General features: G+C 46.6%; 1 protein-coding gene and 1 non-coding gene across 2 annotated transcripts in view; both read right to left on the reverse strand.

Moving 5' to 3' along the window:
• GALNTL6 (polypeptide N-acetylgalactosaminyltransferase like 6) overlaps positions 1–26,360 on the reverse strand; it is a 1,507,590-nt gene that overhangs the window by 9,381 nt on the left and 1,471,849 nt on the right. Inside the window, exons 10-11 of the mRNA XM_070376153.1 lie at positions 21,709–21,825; positions 10,496–10,645 (exon numbers count right to left, since the gene is read on the reverse strand). Coding sequence (XP_070232254.1) covers positions 10,496–10,645; positions 21,709–21,825 — 267 coding nt within the window. The remainder of the gene's footprint in view (positions 1–10,495; positions 10,646–21,708; positions 21,826–26,360) is intronic.
• Positions 5,623–5,695, reverse strand: TRNAG-CCC (transfer RNA glycine (anticodon CCC)). The gene has a single exon. It is a non-coding gene; the product is annotated as a tRNA-Gly (tRNA).

Here is a 26,360-nt window from a genome sequence, read left to right on the forward strand (position 1 = left end):
AGATAAAAGCTTCATGTCCTCTTATTTCTAATATGGATGGGAGGGAAAGGAGGCTCAAGATGATGAATCTGATTTTAATCCTAGTTTTATCTCTGATGATAATCTTTGATGGTCATTTCATTCGGCAGTGATTTCAGTTTTCCATCTGCAAAATGAATGGAGTGGGAGGAGGAGGGAGGGATGACAGAAGGGATAAAAAATATCTGCCTTCCCACCTCCTAAGGTTGTGGAGAAGAACCATGTTGATATATGAGTGGCCTTTGAGTTCTGGAAGAACTCTGGAGAATGCAAATAACACCCTGGTAGACAGAAAGGCGGAGAAAGCAATGGTACCCCACTCCAGTACTCTAGCCTGGAAAATTCCATGGACGAAGGAGCCTGTAGCCTGCAGTCCATGGGGTCGAGAAGAGACGGACATGACTGTGCGACTTCAGTTTGACTTTTCACTTTCATGCATTGGAGAAGGAAATGGCAACCCACTCCAGTGTTCTTGCCTGGAGAATCCCAGGGATGGCGGAGCCTGGTGGGCTGCCGTCTATGGGGTCACACAGAGTCGGACACGACTGAAGTGATTTAGCAGCAGCAGCAGCATGCAGAATGGGGACGATGCAGTCTTACTGTCTCTCCTTTTCCATTTCTTCTGTGACAGGTACAATTCCTCACAGGACGAGAAAACTGGTCTTCCTGCATCAGTGGGTAATTTGGCCAGTCAGAAATTATGCTTCTGGCGTCCTGACCGACTGAGGCCTCCATGTGCGCACTGAGGCGGAAGCGGTGCTGGCGGCCCCACCGTCCACTCCATTGCTGGCTTCTGGGCTACAGGTAAATGATGGGTGTGCGTGTACCCTCAATTCTAGGAGCAGCAGAAACCTTACAGAACCAGGTGTGGTATGTTGGAGCTCTGCTCTTCACACCATTCACACTCTGGCCCGTCTCTTGGCTGAATTCTTAGCGTAGTCCTGAGGTCTTGTACACAAGGTCCTGCCCCTGGCCTCAGAGGGCATCATCTCCCCCAACACCTCACCCGGTTGCTACATGCTTCCAGAAAACAAAGCTCTTCCTCACCAGAGGGCCTTTGTACAAGCTGATCCCTATATCTGGGATTTTAAAAAAACTTTTATTTTAGATTAGAGTGTATTGGAGTATATGGCTTCTCTGGTGGCTCAGATGGTAAAGAATCTGCCTACAGTGTGGGAGACCCAGGTTCCATCTCTGGGTCGGGATGGAGAAAGGAAAGGCAACCCACTCCAGTTTTCTTGCCTGGGAAATCCCCAGATGGAGGAGACTGGCAGTCCATGGAGTTGCAGAGTCAGACACAAACGAACGACTATCACTATAGTTGATTTGATTTCCCTGGTGGCTTGGTTGGTGATGAATCTGCCTGTCAATGCAGCAGATGCGGGTTCGTTCACTGGGTCAGGAAGATCCCCTGGAGGAGGGCATGGCAACACACTCCAGTATTCTTGCCTGGAGAATCCCACGGACAGTGGAGCCTGGAGGGCTACAGTCCGTGGGGTCACAAAGAGTCAGATACGACTTAGCAACTGAGCAATAGCAATAGCAACATAGTTGATTTACAATGCTGTGTTCCTTTCAGGTGCGCAGCAGCATGATTCAGTTATACACATATCCATTCTTTTTCAGATGCTTCTCTTCACTTACCTAAATCCTGTTTCCCTTTCAGGTCTCCATTTACAGGGTAGATGTCAGAGCAGCCTTGTCTGCCTCTCTGACCTAGGTTGAGCCTCATGTTGAGTTACCATATTATCCGGTACACTTAATATATTCAATTAAAAAAATTTTCAGCTTCCCTATTAGACTGAAAACTCTGAGAGTAGAGAAAACCCATCTGTTCCTGATCTTGTTTCCATCTGTCCATAGCTGTTTATCTCCCTTCCGTAAACCTGCCGGGAGTCATGTCAACATCATAATAGCTGCTCTTTGTCGAGTATGTATTTATGTGTTAGGCTTCCATAGTGTTCAATGTTCTACTTAGCTTTTCTCTCTTTATCTACTTCAACCACATAAGCAACCTAAAGAGAGAGTGAATGCAGACAACCAGGAACCTGGGTGCATTTACTTGTTCGACATCTGCTGCTGCTAAGTCACTTCAGTCGTGTCCGACTCTGTGCGACCCCATAGACGGCAGCCCACCAGGCTCCCCCTGTCCCTGGGATTCTCTAGGCAAGAACACTGGAGTGGGTTGCCATTTCCTTCTCCAATGCATGAAAGTGAAAAGTGAAACTGAAGTTGCTCAGTCGTGTCCGACTCCCAGCGACCCCACGGACTGCAGCCTACCAGGCTCCTCTGTCCGTGGGATTTTCCAGGCAAGAGTACTGGAGTGGGGTGCTCTTGCCTTCTCCAATCTACTATATGCCAAACAGTGTTGAAGGTACTGAGGATTCTGCACGAAAGAAAGCAGATAAAGCCCTGCTCTTGTGGAATTCGCATTCTAGTATTTAGTGGCAGCTACACAGCTGCAATAGTACAGGAAGATGACGGGACAGCCTGTCTTCTCCTGGATGTGAAGGTACTAGGAGAGCGAAAGTCAAATCAGAAGAGAGATTTTTGGGCATGTGGCACAGTGGTAAAGAACCTGCCTGCCAATGCAGGAAATACGAGAGACGTGGGTTCGACCGCTGGGTTGGGAAGATCCCCTGGAGGAGGGCATGGCAACCCACTCCAGGATTGTTGCCTGGAGAATCCCCGTGGACAGAGGAGCCTGGTGGGCTACAGGCCATGGGGTCACAAGGAGGCGGACGTGATTGAAACAACGTAGCACACACACACAGGAGAGTGAGCTAACACTCGTGAAGTGTCGCGTCCTAGGGGTATTTGCATTTTATTTCATTATCACAATAACTTTCTTTTTTAAAAAATTATTTGGCTGCATCGAGTCTTAGTTTTGGTGGGCAGGCTTAATTGCCCCTCAACATGTGGGATCTTAGCTTCCTGACTAGGGATCAAACCTGTGTCCCCTGCGTTGGCGTGCAGATTCTTAACCACTGGACCACCAGGGAAGCCCCCCATGATAATCTTCTGAGGCTGATACTGTCATTATTGCCATTTGATAATGAGGAAACAAGTTTCCCAAAATCCCAGAGGCAAGACCACTGCTGGTGGTCTCAGGGGGGACTCCCACCCTGGGTCCCCCGGGGCCTCTGCCCGCCCCGCCCCCTCTCAGCCGAGCCAGCCAGCAGTCCAGTCCCAGACCCACACCTGCCCCCAGGGAAGAGCTGTCCCGTTAGCAAATGCTGATCTCACACGCGTATAATCCCAGTTACCAAGGTCCTTTCAAGTGTGACAGTCTCTATCTTGGCCGGCATTCCCTTTAGCCGGTCTTTGTCCACATGTTAGAGCCCGAGATAGAAACCGTGATGAAACCTTTCTACTGGTGACCAGAGGGTGGCAGCTGAATGTATGCAGTAGAATGGTGACCAGCAGGTGGTGGCTAAGGTATCCAATCGTGGAAGAAAAGGATGTGACCTCTAAGTGATGTCACGACTTCCGCCGGGTTAAACATATGGAATAAAAACAGAATGGGAAGGTTACCCTGGTGAAAACGTAGTCTCAAGGCAGCGGTGAAGGCCTTTACCTCCCAGGGGCTACTAGCCTCCCTCATCTTTGACTCTTCTATTTGAACAGAGGATCCCAGCTTCTCAGGGCATAACACTTATGTCTCTGTTATCTTCAGGGTATAGGATATGATATAGACATTGTGTACCTGGTATTCAGCAAGACATTTGAAAATCCTCCTTTTTTCCCCTGTGGGTCAGCTGGAGAAATGTGGGCTAGAAGGTGGTTCGCTGTTAGTTGAGTTTGTATCTGGTTGAATGACTACTGCCTGTGGATCAGCGTCAGCTCCATTATGTGATGGGAGGCTCAGTTCTGGGCCTTGTTCACTGGGATCAGGGCCTTGGATGAGGGCCTGCATACCCACTGATCTGCTCTAATTCATGGCTGGAATAAAACTAGTTCACTTGTTAGTAACTTGGACCAAAGTCCAGGCAGGGGTAAATCTGGCGAGGGAGAATTTAACAGAAACCAGTGGATGGCTTACACAGGAATGAAAGGAGCTCCACACAGGTGTAAGACTGAAGTGACATGTCTGTGTAGCAAAGCGAACGTGGTCTTTTAAATACTGAAAACTCATTAAGAAGCGAAGTATGTGAAGTGAAGGCCGAAAACCAATCAGCTGGAGCTAATTTAACAGACATTTCTCATGACAAAAAGGCGCTAGACAGGACTTCCCTGGAGTCCAGTGGCTAAGACTCCGAGCTCCCAATGCCGGGGGCCTGGGCTTCAATCCCTGGTCAGGGAACTAGAGCCCGTATGCTGCAACTAAGAGTTCACGTGCCACGGCTAGAAGATCCTGAATGCCACAACGAAGTAACCTGGGGCAGCCGAATAAAGAAATAAATGATTTTTTAAAAAATTCCCAACAAAAGGGTGCTAGAAACTCATTCTCGTCCTTGGTTAAACACGCCTAGGATACTGTGTTCCATTCTGGGCATCATGCCAACCTCTAGGACCATCTGGAGTGTGTTAAGAATCAGTGTCCAGGAGGCTGAGGTGAGCCCAGTGAAGTCATCTCAAGAACAGTGGCAGGAAATTGGGCCATTTAATTGGAAGTAAGGAGTAAAGGTCAGACAAGCTTTGTTTAAGTATTAGGAATCTGTCTTGACCAAAATGGATTAAATTTAATCTGTGTGGTACCAAAAGCTTCACAGGTGGCTCAGCAATAAGGAATCTACCAGCAATTCAGGAGCCACTGGACATGTGGGTTTGATCCCTGGATCAGGAAGATCCCCTGGAGAAGGAAATGACAACCTACTTGCCATTTTTTTCAGTATGAAAAATTCCACTGACAGAGAAGCCTGGCAGATTATAGTCCACGGGGTCACGAGGAGTCAGACACAACTGAGGGACTGAGCACGCGTGCACCCCGAAGGCCTTGGAGCTTTGTAATACTTGGGACTATCCAGAAATAACTGGGCCGACTGGGGGTAGGCTGACTGTCTAAATGTGACCACAAGTCCAGAACTCTGAGTGGGGCTTCGTTTATCAGAACCAGAGTCAAATTTCATGCCTTTTAATTAAACTCTTCATTTCCTCATTTTGGGCTCTAAATCAATACATAACCGGAATAATTTAAAAATAACAACGTGTGGCCGTCCATCTGGCATCTTTGTGGGCCAGAAGGAGTTTATGGGCTGAGCGGCCAAAGCCCTGGCTTGTATCATAGGGTCCCATAAATAGTCAGATGCAGACATATGCCAAGAATTCCACCCACTCACTTTCTAAAGTAATGTGACTGTTTCAATGTTATCAGTTTAGCCTGACGTGTACCTTTTAATCTGTATTTTCTAATTTGATGATATTTTTTAAAATATTTAATTTTATTTATTTATTTGGCCACACCAGGTCTTAGCATCACTGGTTGGATGGCATCACCAACTGAATGGACTGGGACTTGGGCAAACTTTGGGAGATAGTGAAGGACAGGGAGGCCTGGCGTGCTGTAGTCTATGGGGTCACAAAGAGTCAGACAGGACTTAGTGACTGAACAATGGAGTCTTAGTTGCAGTATGCAGAATCTTAGTTGCTGCACGTGGGATCTCATTCCCTGACTAGGAATTGAACTTAGGCCCTCTGCATTGGGAGTGCAGAGTCTTAGCCATTGGACCACCAGGGAAGTCCCCTGTTGATGTTATTTTTAAGCCCTTTCTTGTGGAAGTTAAACTGTACGAAGGCCTCCAGAGAGCAACTCAGAAACGTGATGCACACTTTTCACTGTCATACTTTGGGGAGGCCTGGTAGTAGTTCTGAGACCACGAGATGTGTTACGTTGTATCCAGCGCAGCTTGGGGTTCATAAGGACAGGGTCAGATCAATAACTGAGTCCATTCAACAAATGCTTATTTAGGAATGTCTGTGTAGTAGGTGGGGCTTCCCAGGTGGCACTAGTGGTAAAGAATCTGTCTGCCAATGCAGGAGACGTAAGAGATGTGGGTTCGAACCCTGGGTTGGGAAGATCCCCTGGAGGTGGGCATAGCAACCCGCTCCAGTATTCCTGCCTGGAAAATCCCATGGACAGAGGAACCTGGCGGGCTACAGTCCATAGTGTCGAAGAGCTGGACGCAATTGAAACGACTTAGCCTGCACACATGTAGTAGATATTAGGCAGGCTATACAGGAATCAGAGAAAAAGTTCCTGCCCTCAAGTGGTTAACTAAGGGGAGACTAGCTGTGAATCACACATGCGCTAAGTACAAAGAAAGGAACAGAGTGGGATAGGAATACACGCAGGGGCAATTCCAGCGGAAGCAGGAGAGAGGAGTAGTGTAAGGAAAGTAGCTGAAAGCTGGAACAAGAAAAGTGATTCTCGGCTGCCCCATCAGAACCTTTTAGGCCTCCCCTTCTAGATCATCGTCTGTCCTTAGGCCAACAACAGACTACACTAATAAGTGCATTTCTTATAACGTTTGATACTTGTTCTTGTTCTTCTTCAGTGTTTTCTTGGCTATTTTTGACCGTTTCATCTCCATGTAAATTTCAGACTCTGCTCATCAGTGTCCACAAATAAACCTGCTGGGATTTGAATGGTTTTGCATGAAATTTAAACACCTGGTTAAGAACAGCTACCTTCACAATGTTGTCTTATTAGCCTTTTTTTTTTTTCAGGTAATTTTACTTTCTTTAATATCTTGATTGAATTTTTGTATGTGCGTGCTGACTCTCATCTGACTCTTTGCAACCCTATGGACTGTAGCCCGTCAGACTCCTCCACCCATGGGATTCTCCAGACAAGATCACTGAAGTTGGTTGCTATGCCCTCCTCCAGGGGATGTTCCCGACCCAGGGATTGAACTCAGGTCTCCTTAATTGCAGGCAGATTCTTTCCTGTTTGAGCCACTAGGGATGCCCCCAGTTTCCAAAGGGAAGCTGAAACATTTCACCACTAACAGGTTAGTGGGGTTTTGGTTCTTATTAGATTGTTAGTTTCTATCAGTTTACTTTCTGTATGGCTAAGACTTACTGGTCAGAGGGTTAAAAACATGAGGATTCATAAATAGACCAGGTATATAAGGTCCCTTGACTTATGACAAAGGCGCCACTTTCTTGCAGTAGGAAAACTTTTTTTTAGTAAATTATGATTGATAATTGAATATAAATATGAAACAAATAATCACCCCCCTCTTACACTGTACACAAAAACTATTCAGGAATATGTACCACAATGCGGAAGATTAAACCACAAAGCTGCCAAAGATGCCTTAGAACACTGGCTTCATGTGTTTGGTGTGGGCAAAGATTTCCTAAACAGGACACAGAAGACACTAATCATAAAGAACAGCTCTTCATCAAGGAGGGAGAAAAGGCTAGATACTGACTGGAGTCAGATATTTACAAATATCCAACAAAGCACTATACCTAGATACACCAAAAATGCTTCCAAATCTGTTAACAACAACAAAAAAATCCAGACAACCCATGTTAAAACATGGTCAACAGATTTGAATGGGTTCTTCTCAAAGAAGCTATCCCAAAAGGCTAACAGACCTGTGTGTGATCTCACTCTATAACCACAGAACTGAGAAAGGAAAAGAAAAAGAAACTGACGTGCTGTGTGTTGTTGGCAAGGATGGATGGGTAGGGCAGGGTTCTGACAGCGTTTGCCCACAGCTCTTCAGGCCCCAGGACTTGGGTGCCTGCTGACCTGACCTCTGAAGCTGGCCACTGTCTCTCTCTCTGTTAGGCTGTTCTCGGGGCTCTAGAACGGCTCTGCCTGCAAGAGCAGCAGCCCGCACAGAGGTGTCAGGAATGGACACCACACCCCCAACCAGGAGTAGCCCTAGGCCAAGACCAGCTGCGCTGGTGTGTGAATATCCCCTCCCCCTTGCCTCTGGGGTTGGGGACTTGAGCTCCCCCCTACAGGTGGCGCAAGGGGTAAGGAACCCACCTGCCAATGCAGGAGACGAGAGAGATGTGGGTTCGATCCCTGGATCAGGAAGATCCCCTAGAGTAGGAAACAGCCACCCACACTAGTACTCTTGGCTGGAGAATCCCATGGACAGAGGAGCCCGATCATGCACAGAGGAGCCCGATGGGCTATAGTACGGGGTCGCAAAGAGTCAGACATGACTGAGCGACTTAGTAGGCACACATGCCCGCAGTGGTACTATCTGCATCACATACCCTGTACTGGCTCTCCTCCCTTTCATGTTTCATGTTTCACTTCCCTGCCATGATTTTTGGGGACATCTCCCAAATAAACTACTGGCATTCAAATCCTCACTTCAGGGTCTACATCTGGGGAAACCCCAATGAAGATATGTGTTGTAGTCCCATAAAAACGCTTCCTTGCAAGAAAAGGACATGGGAGGTCGCTTTTACTCTGCAAGGATAACAGGAGTTAATATTTCTTAGCATCGTTGTCGTTGTTATTTAGTCACTCAGTCGTGTCTGACTCTTTGAGACTCATGACTCATGGACTGTAGCTCACCAGGCTCCTCTGTCCATGAAATTCTCCAGGCAAGAATACTGGAGTGGTTGTCATTCCCTTCTCCAGGGGATTGAACCCGTGTCTCCTGCATTGGCAGGCAGATTCTTTACCACTGAACCACCAGGAAAGGTCCATTTCATGGCATAGATTGCTGTATATCAGGACTCACCACCATTTTCCATGTAAAATTTATACTTGTTACCCACTTGGGTGGAAATCTGATCATATACGGTCAGAAATCGTGCTGGAAATTTTCCACAGTTTATCTCACCAAATTGTTGTCTGTATTATATTGATGTGGAAGTTGAAAATTACACGTGAAATAGCTTCTTCAAGATTACAGGGACTTCCCTGGTGGGCCGGTGGCTAAGACTGCAAGCTCCCAATGCAGGAGGCTTGGGTTGTATCTCTGGTCGGGGAACTAGATCCCACATGCCACAACTTAGAGTTTGTAGCAACTAAGGCCTGATGCAGCAAAATTAAAAAAAAAATCACATTTCAGTTTTAGGATGAATTAGGATGTCTTAGCTTGACAAGCAACCGGGACGTTGACCAGATTGTGAAGCGTCAGGATGAGAATTTGGGAGAAGGCCCTTATCTTCTCAGTGGGAAACCAGATGGTGTATAAACCAGAGGAATATAGTGACCAGAGTTTGTGGGTACCCCTCTGACTTCAGGATGGAAGGTGGGTCGGGGGAAAGGGTGGCAGGGTGGCCCTTTGGACAGTTGTTCCACTCATCCAGGGCTGAGATGGGCAGGTCTGAAATCAGGGTCTGCAGCCACAGAAATGGCAGGCAGGGTGGGGTCACATGTCTTAGTGACCAACTAGACGTAGGGGCTGAAGGGGAGGGAAAGCAGCTTCTCCTTTCAGATGTCTTTGGAATGTGGGTGATAATTTGAGTGTTTTCATTGAAGGCGCTTCAGCAAGTCACTGTTCTTGTCGCAGGGCTCCCCCTGGTGGTGATAATAACCACAAACGGGGCTCACCCTGGGCGCCTGCTGTGGTGGGAGACACAAAGGAGCCTAGTTATACGAGGCCCTCCTCTTCTAGTGGTGGCCCCATAAAGAGAAACTGACAGCTGGGGAGAAGGGTCGGGGAGGGTGGTCCAGTTCTGAGATGGGTACGTTTCTGGGCATGTTATGTTCAGCATGGAGACCACAGTGAATAATTCTGTATCATATACTTGAAAGTTGCTAAGAGACTGGATTTTTTTTTTAACATATAATGTGGTTTTACTTATTTGCTTTTATTTGCCTGCATCTGGTCTTAGCTGTAGCACGCAAGCTTACTGGCCCTGCCACATGTGGGATCTTAGTTCCCCGACCAGGGATTGAAACTTCATTGAAGGGTCCCCTTCATTGCAAAGCGGGGTCTTAACCCCTGGGCCACCAGGGAAGTCTCAAGAGAGTAAATCTTAAATGTTCTCATCACATACACATGAGACTGTAACTGCTCAGCGATGGATTTGTTAACTATACTTGTGCCGATTCTTTCTCAATTCATGCATATATCAAATTATTACGTTTTACACCTTGAACTTATTAAGTGTCCTGCATAAACTTGCTGTTTAGTCTCTCAGTCATGTCTCTTTGTGACCCCGCAGACTGTAGCCCGCCAGGCTCCTCTGTCCATGGGATTCTCCAGGCAAGAATACTGGAGTGGCTTGCCATGCCCTCCTCCAGGGGAATCTTCCCGACCTAAGGATCCAACCTGTGTCTCTTACGTCTCCTGCGTTGGCAGGTAGGTTCTTTACCAACATAAGTGAAGTCGCTCAGTCGTGTCCGACTCTTTGTGACCCCATGAACTGTAGCCTACCAGGATCCTCCATCCATGGGATTTTCCAGGCAAGAGTACTGGAGTGGGGTGCCATTTCCTTCTCATGTGGCAATTTAAATGAAAGCAATGTGTTAAACAAAACAAATCTTTGCGTTAGAGAACCCCAAGCCGAGTAGCGGGGGATGCCCTGCCCACAGGACGCCGGCCCTTACCTTCCTATGGCCCCAGAGCTGGTTCCCCTTCATGCCGTGACAGTCGTACAGAGTGACGGGGCTGCTGTGGGACACAGCATCGAAGCAGAACTTCCGAGTGTGCAGGGGCTCGCCTGGCCGGATATCCTCTCTCCAGCCGAAGGTGAAGAGCTGATAGAGTGACAACAGCAGAAAAGCAACGGTAAGCGCAACTCGGAGAGATTCGCGAGCAGGGAGAAGTGTGTCTGTCAGCAGTGAAGAACTCCTGGCTCCTGTTTTACAGGAAAATAGCTTGGTGTGGGGGTGACAGAGGTGTTGAGCAAGCCAGGATCCTTGCGCTCTGTGGCTGCACAGGGAGCACCGTTGGCCCAGGCTGGCCAAAAAAACAAGTTTCCAGTTAGAGAGAGAGACACAGAGGGACAGAAGGAGGGGAGAAGGTATTTAATGATGCTCTTTATCATTCTTTTCTGTTTAAATTGTTTTTTGTTTGCACCAGGTCTTAGTTATAGCACGTTAATTCTTAGTTGCTGCATGCAGGATCTAGTTCCCTGACCAGGGATTGAACCCGGGTCCCCTGCATTGGGGTCATGGAGTCCTAACCACTGGACCACCAGGGACATCCTTTTACATTTCTCATTTAGGTAAAAAATTAGTGGATTAAATGTTCCATGTTCGTGCGTGCTATGTCGCTTTAGTCGTATCCAGCTCTTTGCAGTCCATGGATTTTAGTCCACAGCTTCTCTGTCCATGGGATTCTCCAGGTAAGAATACTAGAGTGGGTTGCCATTTCATCCTCCAGGGGATCTTCCCAACACAGGGATCAAACCTGCGCCTCTTATGTCCACTGCACTGGCAAGAAGGTTATCACTAGGGCCACCTGAAAAGCCCCAAATGCTACACATTGAGCCTAACTGAGCAGATTAACTGAAAAAAAGACTAGGAGTAGGATTGCGCTGGATGGATGCTAGCAAGTTGACAATTTTGATTTAAATGAAAGCTAAGTTTGATGTAGTAACTGATAAGCAAATTGATTTCCTGGGGTTGATAAGAGTAATCCTGCCGGGCAGTGTCAGAAGTTTGGGACTGTGACTCCCAGTAAGAGATACAGTTTACTCACACACGGACCGCTCCCCTCATCCCCAACCCCCAGCTGAATAGAAGTTTCATGGAACATTTATCCTCTTTGCATTTAATAGATTTTTAATTGCATTTAATTGTGTCTGACTCTGTGACCCCATGGACTTTTGCACACCAGGTTCCTCTGTCCTCCACTATCTCCTGGAGTTTCCTCAAACTCATATCCTTTGAGTTGGTGATGCCATCAAACAGTCTCATCCTCTGTCATCCCCTTCTCCTCCTACTCTTGGTCTTTCCCAGCATCAGGGTCTTTTCCAGTGAGTTGGCTCTTCATATCAGGTGGCCAGAGCATTAGAGCTTCAGCTTCAGCATCAGTCGTTCCAATGAACGACTGATCAATTCAGGGTTGATTTCCTTTAGGATTGACTGGTTTGATCTCCTTGCTGTCCAAGGGACTCTCAAGAGTTTTCTCCAACACCATAATTTGAAAACATCAGTTCTTCAGTGTTCGGCCTTTTTTATGGTCCACCTCTCACATCTGTACATGACTACCAGAAAAACCATAGCTTTGACCATACAGACTAAATTGACTAAAATTTGATTTCACAACGTGTAGATTGAAAAGTACAATTTCTGTTTCTATAAGGAAAGGGTATTTTCTTGAGTTTGAGCTGAACAACCATTTGAAGGGTTCAGTGAGAGAAACCCTTAAGTAAGTAGGAACATGGACTAGACCAGCCCTTGGGCTTCTTCCGGTTGTAACATCTCAGTGAGTTTGTGTCATTTTTATGACAGGACTTGTATGGGCCTCACTGTGAGGCCAAGCTGTGAGTCCAAAACGGAGAGCTGTCAGAAGGCCCTGTGGATGTAAAAACAAGCACAGTGCTGAATTCCGTGCAGACAGTAAGTACACTTGGCTGAGACCAGGCTCTGAGATTATCCCAGTTTTGGGGTCCTACCTGGGCGAGAAAATGCAGAGAATCTGGCAAAACTCCGGGGATGGCACACAAAAACAGTTACCTGGTGGGGAAATGGCAGGTGTCCAGCACAATGATCCAGTGTTACAGGTACATCTATTCTTTTTCAGATTCTTTTCCATTATAGGTTATTAAAAATATTGAACTTATTTCCTTGTTGGTTATCTATTTTAATTTATAGTACTGTTTATATGTTAATCCCAAACTCCTAATTTATACCTTCCCCCACATTTAACTATAAGTTTTCTTTTTGTCTGTGAGTCTATTACCATCTTGTCAGTCAGTCATTTCAGTTGTTCAGTCGTGTCTGACTCTTTGTGACCTCATGAACCGCAGCACGCCAGGCTTCCCTGTCCATCGCAACTCCCGGAGTTTACTCAAACTCATGTTCATTGAGTTGGTGATGTCATCCAACTATCTCATCTTCTGTCGTCCCCTTCTCCTCCTGCCTTCAATCTTTCCCAGCATCAGGGTCTTTTCAAATGAGTCAGTTCTTTGCATCAGGTGACCAAAGTATTGGAGTTTCAGCTTCAGCATCAGTCCTTCCAATGAACATCCAGGACTGATCTCCTTTAGGATGGACTGGTTGGATCTCCTTGCAGTCCAAGGGACTCTCAAGAGTCTTCTCCAACACCACAGTTCAAAAACATCAATTCTTCTGCACTCAGCTTTCTATATAGTCCAACTCTCACATCCATACATGACTACTGGAAAAACCATAACTTTGACTAGATGGACATTTGTTGGCAAAGTAATGTCTCTGCTTTTTAATATGCTGTCTAGGTTGGGCATAAATTTTCTTCCAAGGAGCAAACATCTTTTAATTTCATGGCTGCAGTCACCATCTGCAGTGATTTTGGAGCCCCCCCAAAATAAAGTCTGTCATTGTTTCCATTGTTTCCCCATCTATTTGCCATGAAGTGATGGGACCAGATGCCTTGATCTTAGCTTTGTGAATGCTGAGTTTTAAGCCACCTTTTTCACTCTCCTCTTTCTCTTGCATCAGTAGGTTCTTTAGTTCTTCACTTTCTGCCATAAGGGTGGTATCATCTGCATATCTGAGGTTATTGATATTTCTCCCAGCAATCTTGATTCCAGCTTGTAATTCTTCCAGCCCAGCATTTCTCATGATGTACTCTGCATGTAAGTTAAATAAGCAGGGTGACAATATACAGCCTTGATGTACTCCTTTCTCTATTTGGAACCAGTCTGTTGTTCCATGTCCAGTTCTAACTGTTGCTTCCTGACCTGCATACAGGTTTCTCAAGAGGCAGGTCAGGTGATCTGGTATTCCCATCTTTTTAAGAATTTTCCAGAGTTGTTGTTTCCCACATAATCAAAGGCTTTGGCATAGTCAACAGAGCAGAAGTAGATATTTTTCTGGAACTCTTTTGCTTTTTTGATAATCCAGAGAATGTTGGCAATTTGATCTCTGGTTCCTCTGTCTTTTCTAAATCCAGCTTGAACATCTGGAAGTTCACGGTTCAGGTATTGCTGAAGCCTGGCTTGGAGAATTTTGAGCATTACTTTACTAGCGTGTGAGATGAGTACAGTTGTGCAGTAGTTTGAGCATTCTTTGGCATTGCCTTTCTTTGGGATTGGAATGAAAACTTACCTTTTCCGGTCCTGGGGCCACTGCTGAGTTTTCCATATTTGCTGGCATGTTGAGTGCAGCACTTTCACAGCATCATCTTTCAGGATTTGAAATAGCTCAACTGGAATTCCATCACCTCCACTAGCTTCATTTTTAGTGATACTTCCTACGACCCACTTGAGTTTGCATTCCAGGATGTCTGGCTCTAGGCTGGTGATCACACCATCGTGATTATCTGGGTCATGAAGATCTTTTTTGTATAGTTCTTCTGTGTATTCTTGCCACCTTTCTTAATATCTTCTGCTTCTGTTGGGTCCATACCATTTCTGTCCTTTATTGTGCCCATCTTTGCATGAAATGTTCCCTTGGTATCTCTGATTTTCTTGAAGAGATTTCTAGTCTTTCCCATTCTGTTGTTTTCCTCTATTTCTTTGCATTGATCTCTGAGGAAGGCTTTCTTATCTCTCTTTGCTATTTTTTGGAACTCTGGAACCCTTTTCTCCTTTGCCTTTAGCTTCTCTTGTTTTCTCAACTATTTGTAAGGCCTCCTCATACAACCGTTTTGCCTTTTCGCATTTCTGGTATTGGGGGATGGTCTTGATCCCTGCTTCCTGTACAAAGTCACAAACCTCCATCCATACTTCTTCAGGCACTCTGTCTACCAGATCTAATCCCTTGAATCTATTTGTCACTTCCACTGTATAATCGTAAGGGATTTGATATATAATTGTAAGGTCATACCTGAATGGTCTAGCGGTTTTCCCTACTTTTTTCAACTTAAGTCTGAATTTTGCAATAAGGGGTTCATGATCTGAGCCAGTCAGCTCCTGGTCTTGTTTTTGCTGACTGTATAGAGCTTCTCCATCTTTGACTGCAAAGAATATAATCATTCTGATTTCGGTATTAACCATCTGGTATTGTCCATGTGTAGAGTCTTGTGTTGTTGGAAGAGGGTGTTTGCTATGACCAGTGCGTTCTCTTGGCAGAACTCTATTAGTCTTTTCCCTGCTTCATTCTGTACTCCAAGGCCAAATCTGCCTGTTAATCCAGGCGTCTCTTGACTCCCTACTTTTGCATTGCTATCTTGTTCATGAGTATATTTGTATCAGTTTTTTCAGATTCCACATATAAGTGACATCATGTGATATTTGTCTTTCTCTGTCTTACTTCACTTAGTATGATGATCTCTAGGTCCATCCATGTTGGTATAAACGGCATTATTTCATTCCTTTTTATGGCTGAATAATATTCCATTGTATATATGTACCACATCTTCTTTATCCATTCCTCTGCCAGTGGACCTTTAGCTTGCTTCCATGTCTTGTCTATTATAAAAAATGCTGCTATGAACATTGGGGTGAGTGTATTTTTTTGAATTAGAGTTTTGAAATACCCACATGACCATGTTGGCTCTTAACCTGAAAGCTCATCATATTTTCACATAACCCTTAGAGGATGGAGTTCAAACTCTTTAAAACATAAAGAACTTTCCACCTTCTGACCTTTACCATGTTTTCCAACTGCATCCCTTCCCCTTTAGTTTATGTTCTAGCAATAGTAAAATATTTATAAGTTGCTAAGAGAGTAAATCTTAAAAGTTCTCATCACAAGGAAGAAATTCAGTAACTATGTTTACTTCCAGAGGTCAGGAAGATCCTCTGGAGAAGGAAATGGCAACCTGCTCCAGTACTCTTGGCTGGAAAATCCCATGGACAGAGGAGCGTAGTAGGCTACAGTCCATGGGGTTGCAGAGTCGGACACGACTGAGCGACTTCACTTCACTTTATGTTTGGTCCCTTGTATAGCAAGGAGATTAAACCATTCAATCTGAAAGGAAACCTGAATTTTCATTGGAAGGACTGATGCTGAAGCTGAAGCTCCAAAACTTTGGCCACCTGATGGAAAAGACCCTGATGCTGGGAAAGATTGAGGGCAGGCAGAGAGGGGGATGACAGAAGATGAGATGGTTGGATGGCATCACTGACTCAATGCACATGAGTCTGAGCAAACTCTGGGAGACAGTGATGGACAGGGGAGCCTGGTGTGCTGCAATCCGTGGGGTCGTAAAGACTTGGAGACAACTGAGCAACTGAAGAACAACAACAACAAACTATGTTTGGTGATGAATATTAACTAAACTTATTGGGGTTATCATTTCATAATAGATACAAATGGTGAGCCAACATGTTGTATAACTGAAACAAATCTTACTGTATGTCCGTTAGACCTCAATGTAAAAACTGTAGTTCCTTGCACTAATCAGGTTGTATGTATTTTCTCGTCTATGGCTTTGTTCATGAGAGGCCCTCTGGCTGCAAGGCCCACATTCACCAGCCAGCTCACCTAAGAAGCCATCTCTCTGAACCCCTCCTTCCCTCCCACCCCCACCTTATTTCATCATGCTTGTCCGTTTATGTTTCTGTAAACTTTACTGGTCAGTGAGACCCCAGATGGCAGGAGCCATATCTTCATCTTTGTGTTTCCCGCACCCAGAACAATTCATGACATTTAATTCATGTCCAATAAAATTTCTATTGCATAAATAAAAACTTGAACTCATTATATAACAGAAAGTGCACTGGAATAACTGTCAAGAGGAACTAATTATAATTAGTCTTTTCGGTTTCTCAAATAAATTTGTTTTGTTTGTGTCTAATTATTAATACAGCAATATCACCAATAATTCATTTTTTGAGCTTTCAATTTCAATGATTCTCAGCTCAGTTACCTATTATTAGAATAACAGTGTCCTGGCCTATAAACCTGTCATGGATTAAATTTTATGTTATTTAAACTTCACAAATCTTGGTACCGTAAGCAGTGCGGGTACCAGTGGCTGTGACTGGTTTATCCATTTCCCTCTTTGTTGCTTTCCTGATTCTATACCTGTAGAAGGCAGAGCTGAAGGGCGCTGTGGTCCTTGCCTTGCCTTTCAGTACCCAGCTGGCCTGCAGAAGTGGGTGGGCTGGCTGCTGCCATGCTTCAAGAGTCCAGGCTTGTGTGTGCTTCCATAGACAGTGATTTCTTTTTACTTTCTTACCGTTTCCTTTCCTCTGGTTGTTGTTTAGTCGCTAAGTCCTGTCCCATTCATTTTTGATCCCACGGACTGTAGCCTGCCAGGCTTCTCTGTCCATGGGATTCCCCAGGCAAGAACACTGAAGTGGGTTGCCATTTCCTTCTCCAGGGGATCTTCCCAGACCAGGGATTGAACCCACATGTCTGGCATTGGCAGGTGGATTCTTAACCACTAGACCACCAGGAAAGCCCTCTCCAGGGTCTTTGAAATGCTCTCTCCTGCCGCATAACTTATCCTAATTGTCACACGGAACCAATCAGCCACTGACTGGTCTCATTTCTGAGACCTGCAATCCTGTGCAGTCGTGTCAAAGCAGAAACAGGCACACATCATGCAGGTACCTGACGGTTTGGAAAGCTTTGGGCTGCTCCTCACTGACAAGAAATATTCAGATTTTATTCAGGTTCCCTGCACAGTACCTCCTGAGTTGTTTTCAGCCTCAAAGTCCTCACTCTTGAAGTACATTGATATTAGTTTCTCCACTTTCTTCTTTGAAGTGAGACTTTAAAACAGATTCATAATGATATATAAGTTAGACTTCTTGGTTCTGATGTTAACGTGGTGTGCACAATGTTGCCCGAGTCTGTATTGTATTACTCAAAACACAAAGCCTTGGCTGTCGCTAAGTCATGTCTGACTCTTGGTGACCGCATGGACTGTAGCCCTCCAGGCTCCTCTGTCCACGGGATGCTCCAGGCAAGAATACTGGAGTGGGTTGCCATTCCCTTCTCCAGGGGATCTTCCTTCATTGAGTAATAAATATATATTGAGTATAAATCGAATAAAATGAAGAGTTAATTACTGGAAAAGAGGCAGTTTGTGATGTTTGAACCTCCACGTCAATATACAGTGATACGTGTTTCAAATAAGATTGACTTTCACCTCCTGTCAACCTTGTTTGATCGCCTTGTTTTCGGAGACTATGGGGAATGGAAATCTTTTTAAAGAGCTGGGACAACCCTGAGGGATGGGATGGGGAGGGAGGTGGGAGGGGGGTTCAGGATGGGGGACACGTACACCCATGGCTGATTCATGTCCATGTATCCCAAAACCCAGCACAATATTGTAGAGTAATTAGCCTCCAATTAAAATTTTAAAAAAAGAAAGAGAAAGAGCTGTGTTAAGTGGTCTTTTGTTCCTCTTAGATAGCTGTCTGCTTATCTAGTGCTGCCCTCTGGTGACTACTTCTTGAGTTACATGCCACAGGTTTTTGCAGTTTGGCCTGGCCCTCGTGGCTCAGCAGTAAAGAATCCACCTGCCAATGCAGGAGACGGGGGTTCCATCCCGGGGTAGGGACGATCCCCTGGAGAAGGAAATGGAAACCTACCCTAGTATTCTTGCCTAGGAAATCCCATGGACAGAGGAGCCTGGTGGGCTACAGTCTATGGGGTTGCAAAAGGGTCAGACGTGACTTAGTGACTAAAGGACAAGGGAGGACTGAGTATGCAGTATAGCTGGCTTTATTTATATTTATTGTCACCCATCAGATAAAGTTGCAGCCCATATTTCACTCTAGCACATTCCCTGGGATGGAGATGTTAAACCTGATCCGGTCATTCAGGTATGTCTGCGTCCTTCACAACCAGCTGGACAGGCGTGTCTCCTGGTCAGGCTGAACAGACACAGTAGAGAGGAACTGAACTCAACAGAGACAGGGGGCATTTCCTTCTGGCACCCTCCTTTTCCTTTTTGAAAATGTCCTTTCTCCTCTAGACGCCAGCCTTACCAAGTGGCCGTGAAGCCTCCTCTCTTGCTCCCAGGCTGCAATCAGAATTGCTTCATGGAGGAAACGGGTGGACACTGTCCCCTGCCCTGGTCACAGAGGATACAGATCCCCTGGAGAAGGGGATGGCTACCCACTCTGGCACTGTTGCCTGAAAAATTCGATGGACAGTGGAGCCTGGAGGGCTACAGTCCGCGGGGTCGCAAAGAGTCGGACACGACTGAGCGCTAACACACGCAGAGGATAAAGAAGGCAAGCCAGCTTCTACTGAGGGTCCACAGCTGCCAGTGTCTGCTTATCTAGTGCTGCCCTCTGGTGACTACTTCTTGAGTTACATGCCACAGGTTTTTGCAGTTTGGCCTGGCCCTCGTGGCTCAGCAGTAAAGAATCCACCTGCCAATGCAGGAGACGGGGGTTCCATCCCGGGGTAGGGACGATCCCCTGGAGAAGGAAATGGAAACCTACCCTAGTATTCTTGCCTAGGAAATCCCATGGACAGAGGAGCCTGGTGGGCTACAGTCTATGGGGTTGCAAAAGGGTCAGACGTGACTTAGTGACTAAAGGACAAGGGAGGACTGAGTATGCAGTATAGCTGGCTTTATTTATATTTATTGTCACCCATCAGATAAAGTTGCAGCCCATATTTCACTCTAGCACATTCCCTGGGATGGAGATGTTAAACCTGATCCGGTCATTCAGGTATGTCTGCGTCCTTCACAACCAGCTGGACAGGCGTGTCTCCTGGTCAGGCTGAACAGACACAGTAGAGAGGAACTGAACTCAACAGAGACAGGGGGCATTTCCTTCTGGCACCCTCCTTTTCCTTTTTGAAAATGTCCTTTCTCCTCTAGACGCCAGCCTTACCAAGTGGCCGTGAAGCCTCCTCTCTTGCTCCCAGGCTGCAATCAGAATTGCTTCATGGAGGAAACGGGTGGACACTGTCCCCTGCCCTGGTCACAGAGGATACAGATCCCCTGGAGAAGGGGATGGCTACCCACTCTGGCACTGTTGCCTGAAAAATTCGATGGACAGTGGAGCCTGGAGGGCTACAGTCCGCGGGGTCGCAAAGAGTCGGACACGACTGAGCGCTAACACACGCAGAGGATAAAGAAGGCAAGCCAGCTTCTACTGAGGGTCCACAGCTGCCAGTGAACCTCGAGCTGCAGGGCCTTCCTTAAAACCCACCTGACACTGTCCGTAGATGCAGGGTGTATTTGCGAGCATGTGTGCTCAGTCGTGTCTGACCCATCGCGACCCCATAGACGGTAGCCCGCCAGGCTCCTCTGTCTGTGGATTCTCCAGGCAAGGATACCGGAGTGGGTTGCCATTCCCTTCCCCGGACAACCTTCCCCACCCAAGGATGGAACCTGGGTCTCTGGAGTTTCATGCATTGGATTCTTCACCACTGAGCCCCCCGGGGAAGCTCCCCTCAGCACAGTCCCTGGTTTAGGCGTTGATGAACTTGATTCTGGGCTGTGCTCTGGACTTGGCTTAGAGCAACTGTTTTCCTAGATTGGCTGCTCTGCACTGGGGCGGGGCAGGAGAGGGTGCACAGTGGGGAGAGGGGAAGGACGACATGTTCAGCCTCATCACACCCAATAACTCTTGGAGATCCCAGGCTGGGCGAGGTGGGGGCTTCTACTAACTTCGCATTAGTTAGTTACCAGACATACTCCTTTGGTCTGTGTGATGAGTACATGAGGGTGTGCGGTTTAATTTCTTATAGTTTCCTGTTTGAAAGATTTTATAATTTAAAAACAATAAAAAGGGGCAGGCACAATTCTTCCCCTGTCTTTCCTGTTTTACAGGTGACTCGGGGTGAGGGAAGCCCCTTACCAGGACTGTCACATTTCAGAGGTAGTCAGGAACCACACCTCACTTAATAAACTGAGTTGCTCTGGAATGTTGTTTTCAAGCACAAGCAGTAAATAGTCTTAAAGTAGGGCTTCCCTGCTTGCTTGGTGGCTCAGTGGTAAGGAATCTGCCTGCCTGTGCAGGAGATTCAGGTGTGACCCTTGGGTCGGGAAGATCCCCTGGAGGAGCAATGGCAACCGACTCCAGTATTCTTGCCTGGAGACGCCCGTGGACAGAGGAGCCTGGTGGGCTACAGTCCACAGGGTTGGGTCGGACACAACTGAGTGACTAAACAACAGCAAGTCTTAAAGCATCCCATGTGGTCCACGCTGGGGTGTTCCTGCCTCTGAGTTATCCTTTGTGTGTAAGATCACAGATTGCTGCTACAGTGACAGGTGTATGTAAAGTAAGCTGTCCAAGCAGCTAAAGGGGGAGATAAGATTAGAGAAAGTCACAAAAACGGACAGAATCACCAAGAGTCCTTCCATAAAACCATGGAATCTGCTCGGGAGAGTTGTATAAACACCCTACAAACTTTTCATGGTTTGAAAGCTATCCTCCTGGGAAAGGAAAGAGAAGACTAGGGTCACCATCAACATCTCTTTACCATCCTTTCTATTCTTTTCTTTTTTTTGAAACCATGTGGCACGCGGGATCTTCGTTCCTCGACCAGAGATTGCACCTGTACTGGCAGCAGTGGGAGCATGGAGTCTTAATGACTGCACCGCCGTGAAATGCCAGCATCCTTTCTTTAAAGCCCATTTGAATACCTGATCTCAATGGATGACCATGACTGTCCTGAGAGGACGTGGAAGCCAAGAAGGGGTTCCCTTGACTGCAGAGCTAGGTGGTGACCTCCCAGGCCCCTGTAGAGACTTATTCCCACACTGTCCCCTGCCTGTACCAGCCCCCCACCCCAGTCCCAGGACGCACCTGCTCATGAGACCAGGTCCTCTCAGAACCGTCCTTGACACACACGTCCAGCCTTAGCTCGGTCCCCGTGGCTCCGTGCTTGCTGTCCACGCAGAGGTTTGCTGCCACGTTTCGAAGCTGTGGAGAGAAGGAAGGATGAGGATGCAGCTGTTCCTGACAATCCTGGTGGAGATTCAGCAGGGATTTTTTTTTTTTTAAATTCCACGATGATTGGATGGTGCCTTAAATTCATATGGAGAGAAACTGGAGAATTAAATATCACATGGGCCAGTCTACATGTCAAAGAACATGAGAAGATTGGACTGCAAACCGCAGTGAGACTCTGGGTGAAACTGCAGTCTAGAAACAAGGACACAGAGCTCATGACTTCTGTAAGATGGGAGATTTTTCCTTTCAGGTGGTTCTTTAGCTCATAACTGGTCATCTTCCTGCTTCAAAGCATTGTCTCCTATCGCCACGTTAGCTAGGTTAGCTAGGAGAGAGCTCCAGAATGAGGCAAGTGTCGCAGGTAGAAGGTGTGAGGAGGAGGTCACTGTGTAGGGGTTCACCTGACGCCCCCTGGTGGCCTGGGATGGACGTGCCATCCAGTGAGAGTTGGACCAAAAAAAGGCTGAGCCCCCAAAAAATCGATGCTTTTGAACTGTGGTGCTGGAGAAGACTCTTGAGAGTCCCTTAGATAGCAAGGAGATCAAACTAGTCAATCCTAAAGGAAATCAACCCTGAATATTCATTGGAAGGACTGATGCTAAAGCTGAAGCTCCAGTTCTTTGGTCACCTGATGAGAAGAACTGACATATTGGAAAAGACCCTGATGCTGGGAAGGATTGAAGGCAGGAGGAGAAGGGGTGACAGAGGAATAAGGTGGTTGGATGGCATCACCAACTCAATGGATATGAGTTTGAGCAAGCTCTGGGAGATAGCGAAGGACAGGGAAGCTTGGAGTGCTGCGGTCCATGGGGTCACAGAGTCGGACACAACTTAGTGACTGAAGAGTGACAACAAAAGAGTATTAGGAAAATGGGAAAGACAGTGACTATTGGTGCACTCCTTGACTGGATGAAGATTCTCTACCCCAGGGGTCCCCAACCTCCAGGGTCTAGTGCCTGATGATCTGAGGTGGAGCTGATGTAGATAATAGAAATAAAGCGCACGATACATGCACTGTGCTTGAATCATCCCCAACCACCTCCCCACCGGTCTGTGTAAAAACCATCTTCCACGAAACTGGTGCCAAAGAGTTTGGGGACCACTGCTCTACATCATGTAGAGGGACTTTGAAAAGTTGTAGCATGAGAAAAAAAATGACTTAATCATTCTTTGCAAATATTGTAGTAAAGAACTGAATGGACTTTCCTGGTAGCTCAGCTGGTAGAGAATCTGCCTGCAATGTGGGAGCAAGATCCACTGGAGAAGGGATAGGCTACCCCCTCCAGTATTCTTGAGCTTCCCTGGTGGCTCAGACAGTAAAGAATCCATCTACAATGCAGGAGACTTGGGTTCAATCCCTGGGTCAGGAAGATCCTCTGGGCATGGCAACCCACTGCAGTGTTCTTGCCTGGAGAATCCCCATGGATGGAGGAGCCTGGCAAGCTACAGTCCATGGGTTCGTAAAGAGTCTGACACGACTGAGCGACTAAGCACAGCACTAAGAACTGAATAGTTAGGGGTGGGAAAATGGTGAAAAGTATCAACAGCAGAAACGGCAACAGAAAAAAGTCTGGACATGGATGCGTCCCCATGTCAAATCTTCCCGCCCAGAGCCTCCACTGGTCCTCCTGCCACCAGCAGGACCACCTCCTGTAGCACAGCTGGTCAGTGTGTATAGCCACTGAGGTGTGCGTGCTTAGACGAGTGCGAGGACCTTGGTCCTTTTCACGTCTTTACAGGGTCCTGCTAAGAATGGAAACAAGAACAGGATCTACCCGAGGCATCATTTTAGTCACAATTCTTTTGCCCAGAATGAGTAGATAGGGAGTCTCTCCAGTAGAGAATGATGCCTGAATGGGGCCTGATCCTACTGGGCTGGGGCAGTGAGGCAGAGAGGAGGTTATGTGATGTACTGGATATCACAATCCAATAAGTGATGCTGGGACACAGTGTGGTAGGCACATGGGCTGTTTCATTTCCACTTACTTAATTTTTTTAGTTTTTATTTATTTAAATTTGGCTGCCTTGGGTCTTTGTTGTTTTGTGCGTGGGCTTTCTCTAGTCGCAGTGCACAGGCTTCTCACTGCAGTGGCTTTTCTTGTGGCTTCTGGGCTCTAGAGCTCAGGCTCAGTAGTTGTGGCACACGGGCTTAGTTGCATGTGGATCTTCCTTGACCAGGGATGGAACCCGTGTCCCCTGCACTGGCAGCCAGATTCTTAACCGCTGGACCACCAGGGAAGTCCTCCACTTACTATAGGAGTCAGTTTAGTTCAGTTCAGTTGCTCAGTTGTGTCTGACTCTTTATGACCCCATGGACTGTATATAACACGCCAGGCCTCCCTGTCCATCACCAACTCCCAGAGTTTACTCAAATTCATGTCCATTGAGTTGGTGATGCCATCCAACCATCTAATCCTCTGTCATCCCTCTCCTCCCACCTTCAATCTTTCCCAGCATCAGGGTCTTCTCAAATGAGTCAGTTCTTGCATCAGGTGGCCAAAAGTATTGGAGTTTCAGCTTCAGCATCAGTCCTTCCAATGAAAACCCAGGACTGATTTTCTTTAGGATGGACTGGTTGGATCTCCTTGCAGTCAAGGGACTCTCAAGAGTCTTCTCCAATGCCACAGTTCAAGAGCATCAATTCTTCAGTGCTCAGCATTGTTTATAGTCCAACTCTCACATCCATACATGACTACTGGAAAAACCATAGCTTTGACTAGATGGACCTTTGTTGTAAGGTAATGTCTCTGCTTTTTAATATGCTGTCTAGGTTGGTCATAACTTTCCTTCCAAGGAGTAAGCATCTTTTAATTTCATGGCTGCAATCACCCTCTGCAGTGATTTTGGAGCCCCCAAAATAAAGTCAGCCACTGTTTCAACTGTTTCTCCATCTATTTGCCATAGCACTAAGAACTGAATAGTTAGGGGTGGGAAAATGGTGAAAAGTATCAACAGCAGAAACGGCAACAGAAAAAAGTCTGGACATGGATGCGTCCCCATGTCAAATCTTCCCGCCCAGAGCCTCCACTGGTCCTCCTGCCACCAGCAGGACCACCTCCTGTAGCACAGCTGGTCAGTGTGTATAGCCACTGAGGTGTGCGTGCTTAGACGAGTGCGAGGACCTTGGTCCTTTTCACGTCTTTACAGGGTCCTGCTAAGAATGGAAACAAGAACAGGATCTACCCGAGGCATCATTTTAGTCACAATTCTTTTGCCCAGAATGAGTAGATAGGGAGTCTCTCCAGTAGAGAATGATGCCTGAATGGGGCCTGATCCTACTGGGCTGGGGCAGTGAGGCAGAGAGGAGGTTATGTGATGTACTGGATATCACAATCCAATAAGTGATGCTGGGACACAGTGTGGTAGGCACATGGGCTGTTTCATTTCCACTTACTTAATTTTTTTAGTTTTTATTTATTTAAATTTGGCTGCCTTGGGTCTTTGTTGTTTTGTGCGTGGGCTTTCTCTAGTCGCAGTGCACAGGCTTCTCACTGCAGTGGCTTTTCTTGTGGCTTCTGGGCTCTAGAGCTCAGGCTCAGTAGTTGTGGCACACGGGCTTAGTTGCATGTGGATCTTCCTTGACCAGGGATGGAACCCGTGTCCCCTGCACTGGCAGCCAGATTCTTAACCGCTGGACCACCAGGGAAGTCCTCCACTTACTATAGGAGTCAGTTTAGTTCAGTTCAGTTGCTCAGTTGTGTCTGACTCTTTATGACCCCATGGACTGTATATAACACGCCAGGCCTCCCTGTCCATCACCAACTCCCAGAGTTTACTCAAATTCATGTCCATTGAGTTGGTGATGCCATCCAACCATCTAATCCTCTGTCATCCCCTTCTCCTCCCACCTTCAATCTTTCCCAGCATCAGGGTCTTCTCAAATGAGTCAGTTCTTCGCATCAGGTGGCCAAAGTATTGGAGTTTCAGCTTCAGCATCAGTCCTTCCAATGAAAACCCAGGACTGATCTCCTTTAGGATGGACTGGTTGGATCTCCTTGCAGTCCAAGGGACTCTCAAGAGTCTTCTCCAATGCCACAGTTCAAGAGCATCAATTCTTCAGTGCTCAGCATTGTTTATAGTCCAACTCTCACATCCATACATGACTACTGGAAAAACCATAGCTTTGACTAGATGGACCTTTGTTGGTAAGGTAATGTCTCTGCTTTTTAATATGCTGTCTAGGTTGGTCATAACTTTCCTTCCAAGGAGTAAGCATCTTTTAATTTCATGGCTGCAATCACCTCTGCAGTGATTTTGGAGCCCCCCAAAATAAAGTCAGCCACTGTTTCCACTGTTTCTCCATCTATTTGCCATGAAGTGATGGGACCGGATGCCATGATCTTTGTTTTCTGAATGTTGAGTTTTAAACCAACTTTTTCACTCTCCTCTTCCTCTTGCATCAAGAGGCTCTTTAGTTCTTCTTTGCTTTCTGCCACTATAGGAGTAGAGGCTGGTATAGGGTTGTCAGGAGGGAATCAAGGCGGTGGATACCAGATTCCTTATTC

The sequence above is a fragment of the Bos mutus genome, chromosome 8, assembly GCF_027580195.1.
Source record: "Bos mutus isolate GX-2022 chromosome 8, NWIPB_WYAK_1.1, whole genome shotgun sequence".
NCBI classification, from domain to species: Eukaryota; Metazoa; Chordata; class Mammalia; order Artiodactyla; family Bovidae; genus Bos; species Bos mutus.